This window comes from Apteryx mantelli, chromosome 17 (genome assembly GCF_036417845.1).
Source record: "Apteryx mantelli isolate bAptMan1 chromosome 17, bAptMan1.hap1, whole genome shotgun sequence".
NCBI classification, from domain to species: Eukaryota; Metazoa; Chordata; class Aves; order Apterygiformes; family Apterygidae; genus Apteryx; species Apteryx mantelli.
The window spans coordinates 20,045,499-20,066,987 of NC_089994.1; the positions used below are offsets into that span (position 1 = coordinate 20,045,499).

General features: G+C 38.2%; 2 protein-coding genes across 4 annotated transcripts; one reads left to right on the forward strand and one right to left on the reverse strand.

Moving 5' to 3' along the window:
• Positions 1–41: 41 nt before the first annotated feature.
• On the forward strand, positions 42–4,867 carry HSCB (HscB mitochondrial iron-sulfur cluster cochaperone). 3 transcript variants are annotated; one of them, XM_067307124.1, is made up of 6 exons: positions 42–292; positions 367–463; positions 864–953; positions 1,530–1,674; positions 2,981–3,028; positions 4,788–4,867. In XM_067307124.1, exons 1-6 carry the CDS (start codon positions 66–68, stop codon positions 4,856–4,858), a joined length of 678 nt encoding a protein of 225 aa, XP_067163225.1. In that variant the 5' UTR covers positions 42–65; the 3' UTR covers positions 4,859–4,867. The 3 variants fall into 3 exon arrangements, with proteins under 3 accessions (XP_067163225.1, XP_067163224.1, XP_013808087.1); XM_067307123.1 differs by lacking the exon at positions 4,788–4,867 and adding an exon at positions 4,350–4,516 and having other exon boundaries at positions 44–292; XM_013952633.2 differs by lacking the exons at positions 42–292; positions 367–463; positions 4,788–4,867 and adding exons at positions 572–677; positions 4,350–4,516.
• Positions 4,868–4,903: 36 nt separating this feature from the next.
• LOC106492736 (solute carrier family 2, facilitated glucose transporter member 11-like) lies at positions 4,904–21,189 on the reverse strand. Its single transcript, XM_067307362.1, has 11 exons — positions 21,074–21,189; positions 20,751–20,847; positions 17,406–17,504; positions 15,897–16,057; positions 15,168–15,292; positions 14,114–14,243; positions 12,715–12,863; positions 9,140–9,327; positions 7,662–7,752; positions 6,991–7,118; positions 4,904–5,951 (listed from the first exon to the last, which is right to left on the reverse strand). Exons 1-11 carry the CDS (start codon positions 21,187–21,189, stop codon positions 5,748–5,750), a joined length of 1,488 nt encoding a protein of 495 aa, XP_067163463.1. The 3' UTR covers positions 4,904–5,747.
• Positions 21,190–21,489: the final 300 nt, after the last annotated feature.

A 21,489-nucleotide genomic window follows, 5' to 3' on the forward strand; every position in this document is an offset into this window, starting at 1 on the left:
CCTCGCTACGAACTGCGCCAATCCGGGCGCGGCTCGCGGGGGCTGCTGGGAGCTGTAGTCCGGGGATGCGGGCGGCGCTCAGGCAGCACCTCTGCCGGGGGCGATGGGGCTGCCGCGTCTCCGAGGCGGCCCCGCGGCCGCGCTGCGTCGGGCCGGGCTCCGCCGCGGCGCCGCGGTGCTGGAGCTGCGGCAGCCCCGTTCCCAGCGCCGGCGGGCTGCCTCGCTTCTGCCCCGCCTGCCGGTCCCTGCAGCCGCCCGGGCCGCGGCCTGACCTCTTCCGCCTCATGGCCTGGTGAGTGCCGGCGCGGCGGCGGGCGGGGGGCGGCGGCGGCGGCCGCGCGCTCACGGCGCCGCTCTCGCCCGCAGTGACCGCTCCTTCCGCCTCGACGAGCAGCAGCTGCGGCGGCGGTTCCGGAGCCTGCAGCGCGCCCTCCACCCCGACCGCTTCGGCCAGAGGCCGCCGGTGAGTGCTGCCCGGCCCCGGCCGCCTCGCAGCGCCGCGGCCTTCCCGTTGGGGGGCCGTCAGCGGCTGCCTGGCTTTGCCTCCCTATAAGCCGGCAGAAGCCTCTGCTCACAGGCTCTCTGGGAGGGTGACAGCGGGGCAGGTCCCCGCCCTGCGGCCTCGCCGCCAGCGCTCCGCCTGGGTTTTATGACCTTGGTCACAGGAGATGGCAAAGGTACCGTTCTGGGCCGTCCTCTCCCCAGTCTTTGTATTTTACTTCTGTTAAGAATGAACTTTCAGTTTTACACACCTGTATTGGTGTGGAAATGTTATTTCTCTGCAGGTAACTAAACGTAATATATTTTGCTATTTATTATTATGAATAATTTGCTACTGAGTATTATTTATTTTCTGTTGACAGAAAGAACAGTACTACTCGGAGCAGCACTCTTCCTTGATTAACAAAGCCTACCAAACCCTCCTGAATCCTTTGAGCCGTGGCCTATATCTAGTAAGGCTTCCATTACATATTATATTAATACTCCCATAACTAGTCGTAGGTGGTTAGGGCAGCTGGTGATAATGTAATGAATTAGAGCTTTATAAACTTCCTCAGACTCCACCGCTAATTTGTGTTCCTCTGAAGAACAAACAGCTCTACCTAGGACAGAAGAGGAACCAAAAACAAGCTTGTCTGAAAGTTACCAGCCTTTCTATAGACCACTATTTTCTCTAACGCTTTACTGATTACTGTAATCTCTCTTCCTGCTTAGGTCACTAATTTATTACCTGTTTCACACGTTGTCTTTGGCCATAGTTGTTCCTTCTAAATTTGAGTCAGGCTCTTTGCAGCCTTTGTTACCTTTTCTTGCTCTGATTAACTGTTTATTCTTAGGGTCTACCTATGGAATTAATTTTAACAGACTCTGTTAACGCATGCTTCACTGAGTAAGTTCACATACTTGAAGTTTATCAAATAGGAGTCTCTGTAAGTTAGCTCTGTGTAAAGACTTAGTGTTCTAGAAAATCATTTACATTGAAATAGATGTAACAACACTTGTTTCCAAATTCCCATTTTCTTCACAAGCTGGAGCTGAATGGAATACAGCTGGCACAAGAGACAGACTGTGATGCTGATTCGGAGTTTCTCATGGAAATCATGGAAATTAATGAGAAGTTAGCAGAGCCTAATAATGAGGGTAACCTTGAAGAAATTGAAACCTTAATTAAAGGTAGGTTGCAATCTAGAAGTATTGTACAGAACTAATTTACATTCCTGTATCTTCTGTCACATGAAAAGAAGCTAGTCTCTCTTAAGACTCAACTCTATCAGTGTATTTCATTTAGTTTCCTATTACTTATTTGCATTAGACTTGAACTGACTTACTCCAAGCGCTTTTTTTGTAGAAATGTTATCTTTTACAATTTATGCCACCTAAAAATCAAATCGGGTTTCAGAAAATCTGCATGACAGTACCTATTCTGAAGGTATATAGGTATATATATTGACAATAAAAAGGAAGTTCTTATTCAGTCTTCAGCAGATAAGGGCAAATAGATTGTTCTAAAGGAAAGAACCATTCAAAATGGAGTTCAATAAAATACTTAACTGGGTATCTCCTGGTTTCAAGGAGATAAATAATATGTGGAAATCTTGTGTGATGAAGGAGCCCAAACTGAGTAGTATTTTCTACCAGAAGTGGTCATTTGTCAGTGACAAGACTTCCAAACTTTTACCGGGTTCTCTCTTCAATTGAAAATGGTGAGTATTTTGGTGAATGTAGAAAAGAACTTGATAAAATATTTCATTAAAAGGCAGTTCATGAATTGGTGGTAGTGGAGAATCCAGACAAGATGTCAGCATAATCTGATGGTGATAAGGTTGTGGAGTTTGAACAAATCCAAGAGGATAAGACAAGTGAGATGTGACACGCTTTCTGTCAAAGCTATTCTGTACAGAGGAGACTTAAGCCTTTCAGCAAACTAGTTTCTCTACATATTAATGCAAGTAACCATGACATAATTTACAAACACAGTTACTATCTCCATACTGTATTTATTTGCAGTAATTTTTTTCAACTTAGTAACTATCACTTGTGGTATTTTTCTTCAACTTAGTAAATGATCGCTATCCTTACACTAGCAAGTTTCTTTTTTTATGTGGTTGGTGATAACCAAAACATAAGTTCATTACTGTTTTTCATTCTTTGTAATAACAACAGTATATCAGAAGCAATTAGAATAAAAAGTTATTAGAATAAAAAGAAAATTAATTGTAGCAGAGTAAACGGAAATTCTGAAAGTAAGTCAGACTTCTAAGAAGCTAGTGACCATTGGTGTCACTGTCCATAAAACCTGTCTAAACAAAGAAGCATGTTTGAAATGATAGTGAAAGTAATTGACAGCAATAATACAGAAAGCTCTCTTGGCTCCCAAAAAACTATGATACAAATAACAATGTTCCCACACAGACCATCATAATGCAGTGGTATTAAATATACTAAGTATGTGACAAATTGTGACTATTTTGTTTTACAGTTAAACAAGAAGAACTGACCAAAGATGTGACTGCAGCTTTTGAAAGAGGTAGTTATTTCCATTAAGTACTTAGCTTCCATAATATCAGTAATAAATGCTTAAAAAAAACCACAGTCTCTTATTGGCAAATATTTTCTGAACTATTCACTGCCTAAATAAGTGGTCCGTGTTGGATATTTAAAACAAATAGTTCTAACTTGACCTTTCCTTTAGTCCCAGACCTCATATGGGGGGGAGGGGGAAGCTCCAATACAAAAGTTCCAGTTAATTCCAGTTGCATCAGAACAATCGTTCCCAACACATCCCGGACAGTAAGATTTTGTTTCCCAAAACATTGGAAAGGACAGACTCTTTTCTTAATCAAACTTCAAATCAACATCTAAAGCTTCAAACTTGAATTTGGAGATCTTGTTCTGCAGACTTGACGCTGTTAACAAAGTAGTGTCTGGGTGCTGTTTTTTTGCAGCAAGCAACCAAACAGGAATGCTTCAGCTGGTTGCAACTGAACCTGTATAGCAAAAGAGGACCTGATGCCCCATTTAGCTAAGCCTAAGGTTTTAGGGACTGCCTGGACCATCGTTAACATAATGTTGACCAACATGACCAGTTGGCAGACAGGAGTTTGAACCAATCCATACTAGCTTATTAGACAGGGAAGAAACCTTAATATTTTTTTGCCGCGTCTCAGAATGCTTTTATTGTTAGGTTTATGTAGTGTGTGTTGTAATAGTTAACTCATAAAGTACCATATGGAAAGTAGTGATGACTAGACCAGCATATGAAGAATTATAATGGTATACTCTGTCACTCCTTGTTCCATGAGAGTTAAGGACGGTGTTGCATCTATCCTTGTCAGCAGGAGATAAACCACCTTTCCTCTCCAGTTACTTAATTTTTTAAGTAAGGAGCAATTGTTTCAATCCAGTTTTGTAACAGCCTGTATCTGAACACCAAATCTTTTGCATTTTTCATTGATGGCTGTTGGTCTAATCATCTACACTTAAAAAAAAAAAAAAACTGTCTATATACTTAAACTTCCCCAGTTGCTACATCAACACTATAGCCACTTTACAGGAAACTCATTAAAGGGTATTTGTGTCACATTTCTTTTTTCAGGTGTAAGCCATTTGTCCCAGACATTCTTACATGTTTTGTGGAACACCTGAATTGAGGCCCCCAAAACCTTCTGAAATGAAAATTATATGTATCACTGTTTTAATAGTATATGGGTCCTTACAACTTTTAGTTCTCAGTTCTAATACTGAAACAGTCGCTTTCAGTAAAATGTTGAGATGTGTCTTGAAAATGAAAATTCAGCCCTCTATGAAGTAGTAATTCTATGAAGTAGTAATATTTTATTTCATTTCAGATGATCTTCAAGAAGCTAAGAAGCTTCTAGCCAAAATGAAATATTTTGCAAACTTAGAGGATAAACTAAAGAACAAGAAGATCCCTTCCTGATACTGCTTCCTTTACCATTAGGAGTTAGTGTTATCTTCAATTAAACATCTGATTCAGTAACCAAAACTGGAAAAATGGTGTTTGCCTCCTGTTTTTTTGTTAAAAGTCTTGATCCTGAGAGAAGGAAGGTTAACATAAAAGAAATTCAGTGCTTACTGCAGCACTGATTAAATAACAGGTGGAAGTAGGAAATGCTTATAACCAGGAAAAATTGTAATAGTAAGTTAGGACTACCATCCTAGCAGGGGTTACAGGTATGGAAATTAGTATCAAACAGGCATACAAACACAGTAAGGAATTAAGATTTTTGAGCTACTAAAATGTTAAGAATTTATTTTATTTTGAGGAAAAGTCCAGTATGGAATGTTGAAGATTAAGCAGAAAGCTCATTCCACAGGCCCTCCAAGCTCTATGTAGTCTCCTTGTCTGCGTTCTACTGGATAATTCTGGAAGGTCTTCAAAGGTGAAATGTATTTAATTTCTATTGTCTGCCCTCTCTGATACTTAGGTGCTTTTTACGATGTTGATCTTGGTATGCTAGGAATTGACCGTCATAACCAATGCAGGTCTTACCCTGTCACACAGTTTAAAATGTTAAAATGCTAGATTGGGGAAGGAAAAAAATAAATTCAACCCCTCAAAACTATTATATTGTACCCTTTTAGGAAATAAGCCTGTCTAATAAACCTTATTAATAATAAGGATAATTCAAATAGGTGCTCTACAGCCTTTGTTCCTATGGGATAGACTATCCTTGTATTGTTACGGTGTTAGGACTGAGTGAGGAATGTCCTGAAATCTTTCAAAGGAATTACTTCATTGAAAAACAGCAACCAAATACCTCAAGTTTTATATTAACTAAAATATTTGAAATATGAGTTTCTGAGTGGGTCAGTTCTCATTTGGGTTTTAAGTCCACAGAATACTAGCTATGTTTTATTGAATAAAACATATTAACATATATTTGATTATCTGGATCTGAAGACTGGGCTTAGAAATAAAAAGAAGAGCTGCTGAATCTTATTGGCTGTCTAAAGAAATCTGCAAAAAATAGAGAAACCCACTGAACACCTCCCCCCTGCATTTCTGCATTAGTGCAATAGTAAATTGTGTCTAACCATTCAGTCTATGTATAATACAGTATATTTTTAATAACATTTCAGAAAGATTAACTTGCTTTTTAATTAAATTCTATCTGAATGTACAGGAGGAGTTAAGCTCCTTGTTCATGTTGTTATAGCTAATTTAAAAGACTATTCATAATTCCCATTAAATTAGTTAGAGCTGTGAAGTTGCACAGACTTTTTCAAAATTCATCATGGAGCTGTCTTCTTTCATACAGCTCTGTTTCCTTTTCTTTAGTATTTCTTCCAAAATTAAGCTTGTGAAATTCCTTTTTGATTTCCAGAAAAGATTTGGTTTTTGTCTCAGGAATTACAACGAAGATGAAAGCAGCAACTAAGGCGCATTCCACTAAGAACACCAGAAAACAATACTGTTTCAGTCCATTCTGAAAATAAAATACATTTGTTTGATTACAACATGTGTCAAGTATGATAGTGAGTTTTGGAAAATGTAAAGCTTTCTGTTTCCAGTCAAACCTAACATTGCCACCCCGATTTTTTTTTTTTTTAAGAGATGTTCCACCTATTATCATAACTTTACATGTAATTTTTTTTTCCTGAAGACAAAAGACTATCAAGCGGTCTGCAATACACTTGGTAATCTTTCATTTAAAAAAGTGTGGGTTTTTTACACACACGTGTTATACATGCACAGGCTTAGAGTATAATCTGACAAATTTTTATTACAAAAACTTTTTATACATGTGACATAAACTGACAACTCATTGTTTGCTCAGATAAAAGTTGCTTAGACTTAGCTGACTCATTTTAGGAGTTGAAAATTTTTTTTAATCTTTTTATAAATGTTTATGAAGAGTTTTTACTATAAATACTTGTTCAACAGCAGAATTCAACCAAGAAAAAAAAAGGATTATTAAACTGAGATACCCTGCTGCATGCAGTTCAAGAGTAACTACTACCAAGAGTAACTGCTAAAAATGGAAATAATAGGCTAGAAATGAAAGCCTATACTGTTTTTCCTAATATACTTTCTGGTCAGAGAACCCCCTGTAAGTAAGTTTAGCTTGGACAGTTTACTGAGACCTAAGAGAAGTAAGCAAGCTACTAGCCTCAGGTACTACTTTTCTTGCTACTGTGTCAAAGTAGAAGCTATTAAAAAATGTATTATTTGAATCTCAGCATCTAATTAAGGTTTTTTTAGTTTTGATACAGTCTCCATTTTTTGACTGAGCATGAAAATTACCCCCATACATTCTTTTTGTTTTTCAATTATTTTGTCATGTTTTATTATTGTTTAGATATCTAAAAATATTTTAAGATGGACTGAATCTAATTATACTCTGTTGAGGGTTTGTGCACATCCTATGTTTGACTGTTATTGTATAAGAAAAAGCAATCTGAGGAAACCTAAGAGAAGGGTAAGGGGAGGTGAGGCAATTAGGAAAAGAAGTTATAGATACTTACCACTATAAAGGGAAAGAGCATTCCAATTGTGAAGAAACTAATCCAACTAATAGCTCCTCCTATCATGTAAGCAGCAGGACGTGAAGACTGTATAAACAATTCAGCTGTCAGGGTATTTGTTATGCCACCTGGGGGAATCAGTTTCAGAAACAGAACAGGTCGTTATGCTAAGTGTGCATTTTCAGGGTATGTTTGAAGCTGAAAAAAAGGCAGTTGCTTTTGAATATGCTACTAGCTGATCTGCTTCTATTCAAAATTATTCTCAACAGATTATTCTTAACTGCAAAATTATGAATCGATTGCTCACGTTGTACGTATCCTTCTAAAAAGTGTCCCTGTTTCAGTGGGACTGCTCAGGGTGCTAGCGTTCCTTTAAAAGCACAACAGTTTTTTTCTTGTTTTTTATGTGACTAGAATGCATCAAAGGCCAGAACTAAGACTTCCCTCATGTCTAACTGGCGCTGAAAAGAATGCACTATGAGCCTCAAAGTGTGTTTCAGGTTATATGAGACTACTCTGTTTTGATGAGATAGGACCACTTTTGTTGCTTTAGCCAGAGCATCAGCAGCTTTACAGTAAGTACTCACTGTCTGGCTTGCACAGCAGAGTTTCTGACTTTTTTACCCAAACACTCATCTCACCACTTATAAACTTTTATTAGTGTGTAATACCTGGTCCCAACCCAAAGCTCAAAATGAAGGCAAATATAGATGTCATGCTCACATATGGCACCCATGAGTGCAGTTCCTGGAAAGGAAGAGAATGAAAAGTTTCAATTCAGATTTTGATTATCCAGTGTTCAAGCCTGGCTTAACAGTTCTCACAGCTATTTTATTGCAACTAAGACCAACCCTCATTATTCAAAAAGAAAAGCAGAAGTTTACAAAAAGTTACAATAAAATAATTAAGTCTAGGCTCTGCCTAAAGCCTGGCTCAGTCAATTTTTTTTGCCTGGCCTAGCAACTTACTCTACTCCAACCTTACAGACATCCTGTAGGTGCCACTTCTGTGGCCTCCTTGACAACCTGTGCAGCCTGTAGACCTACTGTCCCTCCAAGCATCAGACCCAAAATGTGACCACATGCGATACATGCACCTGTTAACTTCAGTGGTGTGGATGGGGAAAGGGTTACAGCTCTTTAATCCTACCTTAGTCAGGTAAGGATTTATCAGGCAATCAAATACTAACTGAATGGAGTTGCTTGCTGTTGGAGCTCCTCCTGCAAGAAGCTGTGAAGGACTCGGCACTTAACAGGGACCTGGACAGCTGCACCTACATCATCTTGCTTGGATTACCAGAAGGTAACAATGGGGCCCTTAACACTGCACCATAAGTATATAGTAGAGCATAGTCTTGAAATGTAGAGATGCATTTCTTCTAACCTTCATTTCAGGATGTTTGTGGGACTGCCTTACTCAGGCTGATAACATAAGCAGAGCAATTTATGATGCATTTCCTTATATTACATCAACAAGCACATTCACATGGTGAATTTAGGGCACTATGAATACCTCTAACGAGCTTTCTGCAGTTTTTGTGAATTTGCATTTAATTCTGATTTAATGGGCTTAAGTATATTTTGAACCTCAACATCCTTAAAAGATTTTCTGTTTGTTTTACAAGTGACTGAAGCAGACTCTGATGCTCAATCTCACTATGTAGTATTTCATCCTAAAATTACTTAAAAAGAATAAGAGGCTGTTTTGTCATTACTTAACTTTAACAGCATTAAGCACATAACTGTAGCTTTAAGACAAATACAGAATCAATTCTTAGCTTACAGCATTCTCTTATTTTAGGGAAATATCATTCTAGAATTAATCAAAATCCATCTAGGAAATGTTTCATTGCTGTCATTAGTTACGTTGCTATTTAAACCTATGCAGCTCTCATCCTGACAGCTTCTTTTGAATAGCACAGATTTTCACTCACTATTGTCATATCATGTAATATAAATTCACCCTTCTTTGCACCTGGTAAGTCAGGGAGAAATCTGTTTCAATTTAATAAACATGAATAAAACAAAGGTACTCTTTCTCATTTACCCCATCTCTCCGAGCTTCTCTATATGGATCCTTCGTTTTAATAAAAGGTTAAAAAACAGATGGAAATCAGCAATTATTTAGGTTTGTAAGTATGAAATCTTACAGCATTTATGCCACTGAGCTGCTGGCCCACAGTCATCACAATCACAGTAATGAGCTGCCATCTCACACCACAATCAGTGAATAATTGCCAGGGTTTCTTGGATTTCTCCCCATCTAAGGCAAAACATTCCCGCTGTATGTCTTCCGTCTCCATTTGATATTGTAAAGAGCCACAAAAACGCTTCAAAGCTAATAAAAAAGAAGGTATTAGATTCTTGTATATTTACCTATTGAACACAACTTCTGGAAAATCATGTTTTTCCATAATGACCTGACCTTTGCTAGGATATGAAAACTGTATGTTTTAGGAAGTTGTGGAAAAAGCCATTTGGTCAGTGATTTGGTATTTGCTTGTTGGTTTTCCACCATGAAGGGTATTCTTTTTATTTAATTTTTGCTCTGGTGGATTTGAACATTTCATTGACGTGACTTCGCTTTTGTTCTTTGTGTTTGCTGTTCTTAGAGGACTGTCTCACTTTAAAATACTAAGCTTGGTGAATATTTTGTTGGTGAATATTTTGAAGTATTTTATATCTGAATCAAAGACCTCCAACCAGTGTTTGCAAGCACCTTAAAGTCTTTTGCTTAAATTATAGACTGATACCAAGTCTTTTGCTATGTCCATGCCTTTAATTTTGCCAGCGGAATGCATTTAGTGAACCACAGTAAAGAGGATAGGTAACTCTTCTAAAGCAAGTATCAACAAAATTCATTCGGATGGAAAACTAAAAGATCTCTACTAAATCAGCCCTTTTAAAATCTTCAAGATTAAGTATATCATAAATGACCATTTGTCTTTTTAAGGAGAACATCAGAACTTTGATGATCCTGAAAGCAAAAAGTTTTCAATCCTATTGTTATCGTTAACACTGTAATGTGTTTGAAGTTCTAGCCATTCTTCAGTATCAGTTCAGGAGCAACCACAATTCTTTGGAAAAAAAAAAAGACAAACTCAAACAATAAAAAAAGAAAAAAACACAGAAAAACAACATAAAACAAAAGCAATCCTTGATTATGCTGTTAAAAAAAAATGAGAGGCAAAGACTTCAATATGATATGGGGCTTGTAAGCTTCACTTATATTAACAAAATTGCATTTAAAAAAAAAGGATCATAATCTGAAAGTAACAGTAAAATCATCTGTGACTTCCCAATTAGACAGGATTAACTCTGTATGTCATTTGTAGTTATTGTGCTTTTGCAATTGTGATGGTCTATGAATATCTCTGGGGCAAAGTAAGCAGAGAGATCTGATCAGCTGACAAACTTGGCTGGGGGCGTGGGAGGGGAAGAGATAGACTTGCAGGCACACATGGCCATACCCCAAAATTTTCCTATTTTGTCTGCTTGTTTTTTAATTACACAGCTAGTCTAACAGAAGATTTCACCTTTCCCTATGAATTTCCTTTTCCCTCTCTTGTCATTTCCAACAGATTTAACCTTGGCCTAGAGACTTCCCAGTAAAAGAGGCTTCTTCAGACTCCTTTTAAACAGACTGTTGAAGATCTTTCCACAAGGCATACTGCTCTCTCTGGGAATACTTTTTCTAGACAGGTAAAAACTCACAGGCTCATCAACAGTACTTCAAAAGAAGAAACATTAAAAAAAGCAAAGGAAGAACTGAAGTTTTTCCTTATTTATGCATACAATGAGAATTAAATGAAATTTAAAAAAAAACACTTATCAGATGCTAAAAAGGTAAACTTCTAAATTATGTATATTCATATAATATTCATACAATAACTATGCATATTCTCATAAAGCTATACAATAGTAGGTTTATTTCAGTGAGAAAAAAAGCAGACTTAGCAATCCTTGAGTGCATCATTAAAGTTTAAAATTTCTGCAGATATTATCTAGCCTTATGTACAGAAAGAGTTTGATGCACTAGCTTCCCAGTATATGATACCTAATGATGAATAGCCAAAGAAAATAGGTTTTGTGTATTTCTTTCTGAGCAATACTACACAAATATAAACTTCTAGATATGTAGAATTTGTAGAATTTGTGTTGAAACACGTCAGAGATTTTACATAAAGAACTTCACACACAAGCATTTATCTTAAAAACAACAATTTGACACAAAGGAATATCACCATCTCTACAGAATCCATCTTGATCTAAGTAACTGCTGAATACAATCTCACAGGGACAAGCTTACAACAACAGCAGCAAAAACTTCACGGAATCTACAGAGCTTTGGCAATACTTAACCTATCTGACCATTCTCAAGCAGGTTATAATTTACTCCTAGAAGAGAATATGCTGTCCCTTGTTCATTTCTCTCTTGTTTAGCATTTTAAATGGAAGATCCAGAGGTCACAAGTGTTATTTTATGTCACAGTAAATGATCAAACCTGGTGGAAGTAGAAACACTGAGCACATTTCTGTCAAATTTGGGATTCACTATTTTCTTGTGTGGGTTTGTAGACTGGGATCCCTTTCAAGTCTTTCTGTCCCGATTTTTTAAGAGTGCCTTTTCATATTTAAAGAATTGACATTCTATCAAGCTGAATGAATTAAGTAGACCTACTTACTCACAATGGCTAATACCCTGCTCCTCGGAGTACTATTCCATGAGGTATGTCTGGGAAGTGAAATACTATCCATGGTGTGTGAGGATACAAATGACTAACATGGTGTCTCCTTTTGGCATTTTATTATGAAAAAAATCTTTTGATAATGAATTTCTTCTTGCAGCGTAAAAGAATTGTGTAATTTCAGGATAAATAAAAATCAGAAATAATCTAAATTTTTGCGTTTGAAGTTCTTCTCATAGCGCATTGGCTTCACTTGCTCATTTATGCATTACTTCGCATATTTTATAGTTATATAGTTTATAGTTTATATAGTTATATAGTTATTTCATGAGTAGAGTTTGAATAAAACAAGAACAATCATACATCTCTCAAAGAGAAAATAACCTGAAAACTTTAAGCTGTCATAGTTCTCCTATATGAGACATCAGGGAGGGGAAAAAAAAAAGGGGGGATATTTAAAAATATAACCAAATATTTTGAAAACAGAGATCGAAGGAATTTGCTACTCAAATAGCTAATGATTCCCTTTTTAACATGACATCTTCTTTAATAAAAAGCTCTCTAATTTTTCAGCTAGTTATACTGTCTCCTTTTTATATTACTTTTAATTTTTTTTTTATTTTTTTAACAGGAAAAGTACAATAGTATCACTGAATAGAAGAAAATATCTGATGTAATGGATACTTACTTGTGATATATCCTGGGAAATTAACAAAACAGTGAGAGATTAAGTATTTTGCATGTGTTATTTAATATAAGAGAAAAATTATGAAACCTTCAAAGATTTCAGTAGACAGTAACAAAATATGAACATATATCTGAAGCAAGGTGCTGAAGTTCTGTTCACAATCCATTATAGATTCCTGAGTTTCAGAACCCATTTTTCCATGTAAGCTCACTAGGTGAAAAACTCAGGCCAAAAAGCACAAGGCAATATAACTGTGCTGCGTTGATGAAGAGAAAAGTGAAATCTGGAACCCCATATAGCCATTGTGATCTTTTGTAGGTTCAGAGAAAGCATAAATGCTGCAAGTTACCTTTGACACAGCTCAGCTCATCACCTCTGTCAATAAGAAGGTATCTGGGACTTTCAGGAAACCATGGCAGGAATACAAGTTGGGCAAATGCTGGGAAACAGCTGCTGGATAGCAACAAAGGCCAATACGTTTCTCCACCTAATAATTCCCTGGAGGAAGTGTGGAAAGGGAAGGAAAAAAAAAACAAACAAAAAAACCAAGTAATTAGCTAATGGTGACTATTCAGAAGACTGTTGGGAGCAAGATGTTTCTCCCTTGAGAAAAGTTTCCCTGTAACCAGTTACCTACTTTTTGTGAAGCTCAGCAGAAAGTTCGGAAAGTAAAGAGATGAGCAACACTGCCTTACTGCTGCTTACTGCTGTGTTGGCCCTAAGCATTATTTTCAGGTTTGCCAAAGCAGTACTTCTTAGTAGTGTGGAAAAGTAAAAACATAAGGACCTCACCTTAAGGTCAGCAGCAATATATCTGCTTTTGATAACCACAGAATAATTTACGTTAGAAGAGAACCCAGGAGGTCATCTGATCCCACCTCCCATTCAAGCTGATCTGATGAGAAGGTGTATTTAAATATAGAAATGAATCATTAAAATTGGTATAGCTAGAGTCAGCAGAATGATGCATTGTGGGCAATACAAACTTGTTAAAATAGAAATTGTATTGCATTTTAAATAGTGATCCTAGCTTTAAGTAAGATAAGATTATATAGCCTGAAGTTTGTCTTCTACTTTATTTCGTAGAATCTGGTACGACTTCACACCTAAAGCATCCAGCAAAAGAAGTTAGTTAAGAAAGTGGCAATATAGAAAAAGAAAAGGAAGTCCAATGGCTCTTAGTACCGGCACAGAGGAACAATAGATGATATGCTATTTTTCAGGGTATTAGCAGTGGCTCTTAGGGCAGTTGGAAGCTTCCAGCAGACTTCACGAAAGAAGCTGTTCATTTTGAGGTTGTACAGTCTCCATTCTTGGAGGTTTTCAAGACCCAACTCAATAAAGCTGTTAGCAACCTGGTCTGAGCTCAGAAAGGACAAAGAACAGCCGTAGTGCTAAAATGCATAAATTAATAGTCTTTGCCTCAATCTGGTCTTATAAATTATGTTATGCCCCACTGTCTCCAGCAAGAAACTGGAAGAAACACCAATTCAGCATAACTGTATCTGCTTTACTGAAGTTGCTCTGGCTGACCCATCTAATCTGACAATACCTCCATAGGGAGACAGTATAGATGGTTTGCAGTAGTAGAAATAAGGCCATGAAAGCAGGGTTTTCTTCCTGCAGGTAGATCTTCTGTATGAAGTTGATTCAGTAATGCTACAATGACTGCTTTGCAGGGAGCTGCACGGAACTGAAACTCCCTACATATGATGAATACAAGGCACACAAAAAATTTTATTTCTAACCTCAAACCAATTATTTGTCCTGTCAGAATCCCCCCACTCAGAAAGATGGAACTGCCCATGGCCATACCATCTCTAAGATGTTTTGGGGCAACCTCCCCAAGATATAGAGGCTGCACACAAATCCCAATACCTGCAAGGAAAAGAAAAACATTCTTCTTTTAATAGATTAAATCTTACTAGGTTTTCACACAGTTCATGATAGTCAGCATGTACCCTGGATTTCTGCGCTCAAGAAAGTTTGCTCCTTTACCATATTCTATTTATTGATTAATACCGAAGTACCATTAATGAAACATTGGTTTACTCTGGATTCTTTTTAACTGTCCTCTCTATTTCCTCCCAAAACTCCAAAGGTTCTTCATAGGCCTGACTGATTTAATATTCAACATGCAGGATCAAACATCTGCTGTGACAAAGAGCTTGTTTTAAAGCATACAGAGCTATGAGTTTATCCTTGGAAACTCAGAATAGTTTCTTCTGAGTTTTGTTGCATTTAAAGGATTCTTTCCACAGGAGGCTGTATCAAAGTTATTTTGCCCATCATCCTGATCCAAGTTGTCTTGATCTGATTTTATTTGGCTTTTGCCTCTTACGATGTTCTTCCCAAACTATTAGTACAAGAATTCCCTCAACCAGCTCTAGAGCTTTTTCAGTCCCTCCAGTGATACCATCTTTGCCACAGCCCACTGCTGAAACTTGTGATAGAATACCACCACTATTATAATCATTATTCCCGATAGCACCAGAGATATGGTTCTCCATGCCTTTACTAACATGTCATATTACACTAGGTCAGCATTACAGCACTACAGTCTTTTTAGTCTCTAGATTTTGCTTTGAGAAGGGTTACTCAAAACATATAAGAAATCAGACTTTTTCTGATCTGTCTATGAACTTAACAGCCTTTGGATTCCAATTTAGACTGCAGAGTATTTTTGTCATCATATCTACAAAGCAACATACAAAGATGAATCAGGCTACGTACAGAATCAGCAGTAATGATAACTTATCATTCACTATAGTTTATTGAAAGTAGGAATAGAAATTCATTTACCTGAATTTATGCCGATCAAAAACCTGCCAACAATCAATAGCTCAAACATTCCTGTAGGAAAACTGATCCCCATTAAAATGGAGGCCAGTATTGCTATGATATTGTTCATCAAAAGAGCTCCTTTTCTAAAGAGGAAAAAAAAGAGAACATTATGGATATATGGAGTAACGTGTTTTTTAAAACCTTTTCCTTTTTGATAATATGGAAAAAAGGGCTTTGTACTGAAGACACACTATATTCACTGGAATCTAGCTAATAGAACTATTTACTCATATTTAAAAATAAGTCCCAACATAAACATAAGGTATAAATACAACAGAAATGCATAACAAGGTAGGGGTGTGTTTGTGTTCATTCATGCTGTATCTACATGGAATGCTTATGAAATGTTACAAATTATGCAGCATGTCCTTACTGGCATGAAGGCTGTAAACGTGTGTATGGGGAAACTATGTTTCATGCCGTACAGCATGTGCATACCTCTGCTTAGATATCAATAAATTTAATGGAAGGGCTGGACTGGAAGACTAAATCAGCATTCTTCCTCTTTTAAAGTAACATTGGAATAAACTGTAAAATACTGCTAGAAAACTGCTTCCTAGTGAAAACATTTATAATTACCTAAGGTATATTTTCTCCCATTCTTTTTCTATTTATTTACATTATATTACAGTAAAAAAGTATGAAAAAAAAAAACATGCTATATCTCTACTTGGTGCCACAACTCACCTGCCTAGCCAGATTGCCATGCTGCCTCCTATAAGGGCTCCACACAGGCCTCCAAGTGAAAATACAGAAGCAATGACAGACCAGAGGAAAGTCAGAAAATCTGGATTTAGCTTCTTGTGATAACGGCTAGTCCAGGTTTCATTTAAAAAGTTGTGTATATGCTGCAGTACAAGAGAATGAGAAATGCGTAGCACTATGTGTAAGCCCTATAGCATAGCGCTATAAATAATTTTCATCTAAATCCTGAAATCCCATTCTGGGAGCTAACAAGAGACACCTATCTTAGTGGCATTACATTAAAAATATTAATGACTAGCAGAATCTTCTCTGACCAGAATACCATTTCCTATTCCCCATACATCTCAAAGACTGCTGAGTGGCTTTCCTTTAGTACCTTATCTCAGGAGAGCCTATATTCCACTAGAAACACATAACCTTTCCATATACCCCTGGGAAAGAGCTTTGAGGTCCTTCTGAACGAAAGGGGGACAGGGAAGATGGGCAAGTCCCACCAGCTTTAGCAACACCACACAGAAAAGAGGTCTCAAAATCTAAAGATCTGACTGCCAGGAAATTCATCCTGACATTTGATTTAAATTTTGCTTTTAGTGTAATCCAACAATTCACAGTAAAATCCCCTTTTTCAGCTCAAATTTTCCTCCTCCTTTCTTACAGTCTTCACATGTCAGTACTCTCAAACTGTTATTCTACATGCTTGGTTTTGTAAAATTTGCCTTCAGAAACTCTTGAACTGACATGCATCTGCAATTACAGACTCATGCTTTTAGCCAGCAAACAAAGAATTAACACATGAACCAACTTCCTGGACACTCCCTCCTCTTCTAGCATATGACATCTTCCTTCATGATCAGCTTATTTTAACATTTACAAAAAGCATACAGTGCTATAGCAAATTCAGTCTTTACAGTTGGATAAGAAAATAAATCAGCTGACAGCAGAAAATGATATCCACCACTTTCATAAGATCATTAGCTCAGTTCCTCCTGAGTCAGCCATGAAGTATGCAGAATGCTCAAGGCCATGGTAACGGATGCAAAACGAACAAGTGGGTGGAAACGCCTAAGATACAGGCTCAGACAGCACAGATCCAACTTTTTTCGCTCTCTAAAAAGATCTTTCTCAATATGCTTTCTTGTAATAGACTGCTGTAACTATCTTTAATATTCTGGGCTACATTAGCCAAAGGTATTAATGGAAGATGTTACTTATTCATTCAGTTAATCCTTCGAAAACAGACTTTCAAAGAGGTATTTAGGTGGCATGCTTTGTCACTTTTATCAGACATGGAATACCTCTAATGGGAGATATTCAAACAACAAATTCATATGAAACCCTTTAGGAAATCAACAAGAATTCTTCATATGAGAGGAAATCTGCTTTGGTTCCCACTGCCATCACAATCAAAGTGCATTTGGCCTCTCAGTCCAGTGAGACAGAATACCCCCCTTACGATAAAACAACCCTGTGAACTACAGGACAATATTTTACCTGGGTGGGTGCATTGATAATGGAAACATTATATCCATACTGAAAGGTCCCTCCAATTCCCACAGCACAAACAGACAGAAATAAAGTCCAGCTGGGAAGCTAGAGAGCAAAAGAGAGTAACAGAGGCATGAAAAGGGATAAGGCCTTGAACTCACACACATATTCTGTCTAGAAGAAAATCACAGTGAAACAATCAAACATTCCTGAACAGTGAAAGTATTTGGTTATAAAACTATACAACTTCGCAAAGACCTGCAGGAGGAGAAACATTTCGCGCTGACTTGTGCCATGATCACTGGCATCTTTGAGAGATGAACCAATTAGAAGTTTTCAGATTAAACGTGGGCTACACAATCATTTTATATCCGATAGCATATTTACTGAACTGTGCAAACGCTTTTTGAATGAACCATGCTGCTCATGGCGCCCATTTTTTATGAAAGAATGTCAAAACTGCTAATGTTTGGTGTTAAAGGCACAAGGAATCAGTGTGAGAACTAACCAAACCCCAAATTCTATAACTCACGTTTCGTCTAGATGCAAGAAACAAAAATATTTAATTTACCTCAACAAGACCATATGCTGATTATTAAATTTCTACAAGTTAGCAGGTGCTAAACCTTAATACCTTGAATTACAACACATAGTGCATTGATAACTATATTCAATCTAAAGTTTTTTAGCATGTGTTTAATTTTTCAGATCTGATGACTTAAAGTTACATTCCTAAGTCAATATTTAGGAGCTCAAACTAATAATTTCACAGACCTAGAGATTTTAAGGTCAACAGAAACCACTGTTATGATACATTCTAATTTCTTGTCTAATTGGTCATAAAACATTTTACTTCAGATAAGGCCTCTGGGTCAGAGAGGATTTCTAGAGGTTTATACAGAGTCTGGCTTTATAATGTCATGCTTCTTGACTATACCTTTATATTGAATATGACAGTACAAAAATTAATGCCCAGGTGTTCTAATAGTTAACTATCCCTTCATTAAAAAATAGGTCCTAATTTCATCTCATAGTATCTTTTTGTCTAACTTAAGGTAGACACAACATTGTCATGCACTGTCTCCTATATTCTATCTATAGATCTATATCTACATATATATCTATATTCTATCTATATATCTGTATCTCCTGTTAAATGCCCTTTTCCTATCTAATTTCCTCTTCCTTCACAGGTAAGGACTGTAAGCAATTCTCTTTGACAAACTTGTACTCCCTTCTCAAGGTATGTAAACCAGTTCTTCATCATTCTCATTCTGGTCCTATTCCCAGAAATGTTGAGTTATTCCAGGTGCTACACTGTATTCTGAAAGTGTTTTGTCTTTCTGAAGATAATTGACCATGACTTTCTTCATTCAGAACTGATCTTCAGAGGGAGTTGAAATTGATCTTATCAAAGTAAAATCCAAGTAATGCTTCCATTAGGTGCCTTAGGATTTCCTCAGAATAAAGTGTTTCTCTGAGATTCTCCGAAAATCTGCTCAAAAGCAATTAATTAAGAGTAACAAGTAAGGGCTGCAGTGATTACAATAGGAGAACTAAAACTACAGGTGGTAAATATAGACACTGTATACTCAAACCTTTCTATAACCCCAAATACTGTCAGCATATTTTGTGCATCTCATGGGAGGCAACCTGGAATCTAGAAAAGACAGTAATTGATTTGCTTGATTCTTCCATGGCATTTGAGTTGATACAATATTTTTTTGCACAGATTATTACATATGTTAGACCTTCTATAAATAGATAGCAGTGTTGATGAATTTTAAAAATAGCATCAACATTAACTATATTAAAAGTCTGAAAGCCATAAAAGGTCATCCATGGTCCAGGCAATGTTCTCTTGTCTTTAAAATAGCCATGGTTTTTATCTTCTATTTCTTTGATGCATGTTTGTGATAGTAGATTCTTATCAGATGTTGCCATATGCCCTCTATTTCCAATTACCAACGAGAAGTAGTAATTTTGGAACAACCCCTTGCAAAACAGTTTGGAGTTCTCAATATTATTCTGCTCTTTCCAACACCCAGAATGCATGAAGGGGACCAGTTTTCTGATAGAGCCCATTGGTGACTTCCACTGAAGTACAAATAGATCAGAGAAAAAGCAGTGTTGATCAAATATCAATTTACTTCTTGTCGAGAAGAATTTTCTTCGACATAAGACAAGCAGTCATGTTATCTAACAAGTGATTAACTCCTCCAAGTCCATATTATCTTTTTCTACCAACCAGAATGAAGTTTCATGGTTAACACTTTAATTCTAGAACAATCCAATGTCAAGACATTCCTGTAAAGATCTCCTACGTTTACCAAGGTCACTGTTTTAACCTACATAATATGACCACAGACAATCAAAGCATGCTTAACATGGAATAAACACGAAATAACATCATCCTTATCAAGACCAACGAAAATGCAGCAGCACTGACACAGCAGCAACACCAGTCACATGTAGAAATGCAAATCTCATGAATTTTGCGCAGAAATAGAAGACAAAACCCATGGATTTGATTCCTGTCTCTGCCACTGACCATTTGACCCGAGCTAGCCACTTAATTTCCCTGCAACTCAGGTTCCTGATCAGCAAAATAGATGCTTAAAACTTTTTGTTAAGAACTTCAAGCTCTACTCAGAGGAATAATTAAGAATTATCATTATTTTACAATTACAAGAAAGCACTCCTACTATATCACTTTATTTTAAGCAATGCTGTTATCTTCTAATCCTAGTTAAAAATAGCACAGGAGCCTTATTTTTCTCTCCAAAAATACTTAGATTTATTTAATATTGGACCAAGAACTAAACAATAAAACAGTGAAAAGATATCACTTAAGGCGAAAGAAAAAAAGAAAAGCAAACCCAGAAAAATTAACACATATCATGTAACTTATATTTTGTTACAGCATCTCCATTCTTCTTCCTGCTCAAATCAGTCTGCTCATTACTCTCACATGCTGTGTCACATGGGAGCTTAGGCCCAGACTTTTCAGAGCAGAGACAACGGCCTTACCTGTTCTGTGAGCTGCTTAACTCATGACAGCTTAGGAGCACTTTCACCTCATTTCAGAAACACGCCAGAAACAAAAGCCAGTTCAACTTATACTCAGCGTAAAAACATAAGAATCAGAAAATGTGCTTTTACAGCTCCCATTTTAATGACACAGCTAGGAGTCACAGGAAAATATAAAACTTCACAAGCCTGATCATTTAATGTAATTTTGATTTGAAACTAAACGTGAAACAATTGGAGACTTTCAAACACGTGAATCGTTGTTAAAGTCACAAAGTCTCTGCAGGAGCCAGCCTTGCGGGCCAAGGCCGTTCTGCTCACCTTGCGCTGCCTGGCAGACCCTCTCAGCAGGGACTGGTACTCCATTCTTAGCACCAGCTGAATTACATTTCCTTTGCAAAGTTTACTAAAAACTACACTACAGGAGTAAAAGGTGCCAAAGAAAGGAAGTTACTGCTGCACGAGAACACAGGGCGAGGGGCCTGCATTCCGGCACGGCCGCCGAGACTCCTCTCGGCGGTTCGCAATATCCCCACGGCAGCAACGTCCGACCTCCGCGAGCTCCTACCAAGCCACGGCAGCTAGGGAGCAACTCACAACAGAGAGCTTTCCAGGCCCCCTTACCACGGGAGCAATTCCCTCACGCGAGTCGGGGCAGGAACTCCCGCCAGAGCCCCCGGGGGGCAGTAACCTCGTGCCGCGGCAGCTCCCGCGGCTCCGGGCAGCGGGGCAGCAAGCGGCTGCCGACTAAGCTCCTCATCTGACTGGGATCTGGCCGCCGCGGCAGCCCGCCCCGCCCGCGCCTGGTGCCGGGCCGCGGCCAAACGCGCCGCGCCCTCGAGGCCCCCCGGGGCCGCGGGCTCTGCGCGCTCCTCGCAGCGCGGCCGGACAAGGCAGCAGGGCTCCCCGCCAGCCCCCGCGCCGCCTGCCCGGCGGACGCGCAGCAGGCGCGGCCACGGTGCCGGGCCCGGGCTGCCCTAGGGCGAAAGCGACGCCGCAGCCGTCGCGCCGGCCCGGCCTTCACACTCCGCAGGCGTCAACTTCCGCCCGGACTACAGCT

What these genes read in the sequence shown, in the direction of transcription:
- HSCB (XM_067307123.1), top strand. Translation starts at nt 66, where the DNA reads ATGCGGGCGGCGCTCAGGCAGCACCTCTGCCGGGGGCGATGGGGCTGC. An exon ending in TGAGCCGTGGCCTATATCTA is followed by an intron (nt 954 to 1,529) that starts GTAAGGCTTCCA and finishes TTTCTTCACAAG; the next exon opens with CTGGAGCTGAATGGAATACA. An exon ending in GACTGCAGCTTTTGAAAGAG is followed by an intron (nt 3,029 to 4,349) that starts GTAGTTATTTCC and finishes ATTTCATTTCAG; the next exon opens with ATGATCTTCAAGAAGCTAAG.
- LOC106492736 (XM_067307362.1), bottom strand. Translation starts at nt 21,189, where the DNA reads ATGAGGAGCTTAGTCGGCAGCCGCTTGCTGCCCCGCTGCCCGGAGCCG. An exon ending in GGTCTGCCAGGCAGCGCAAG is followed by an intron (nt 17,505 to 20,750) that starts GTGAGCAGAACG and finishes TTTGCTCTCTAG; the next exon opens with CTTCCCAGCTGGACTTTATT. An exon ending in TGCTCTTTCCCTTTATAGTG is followed by an intron (nt 5,952 to 6,990) that starts GTAAGTATCTAT and finishes TTTTATTTTCAG; the next exon opens with AATGGACTGAAACAGTATTG.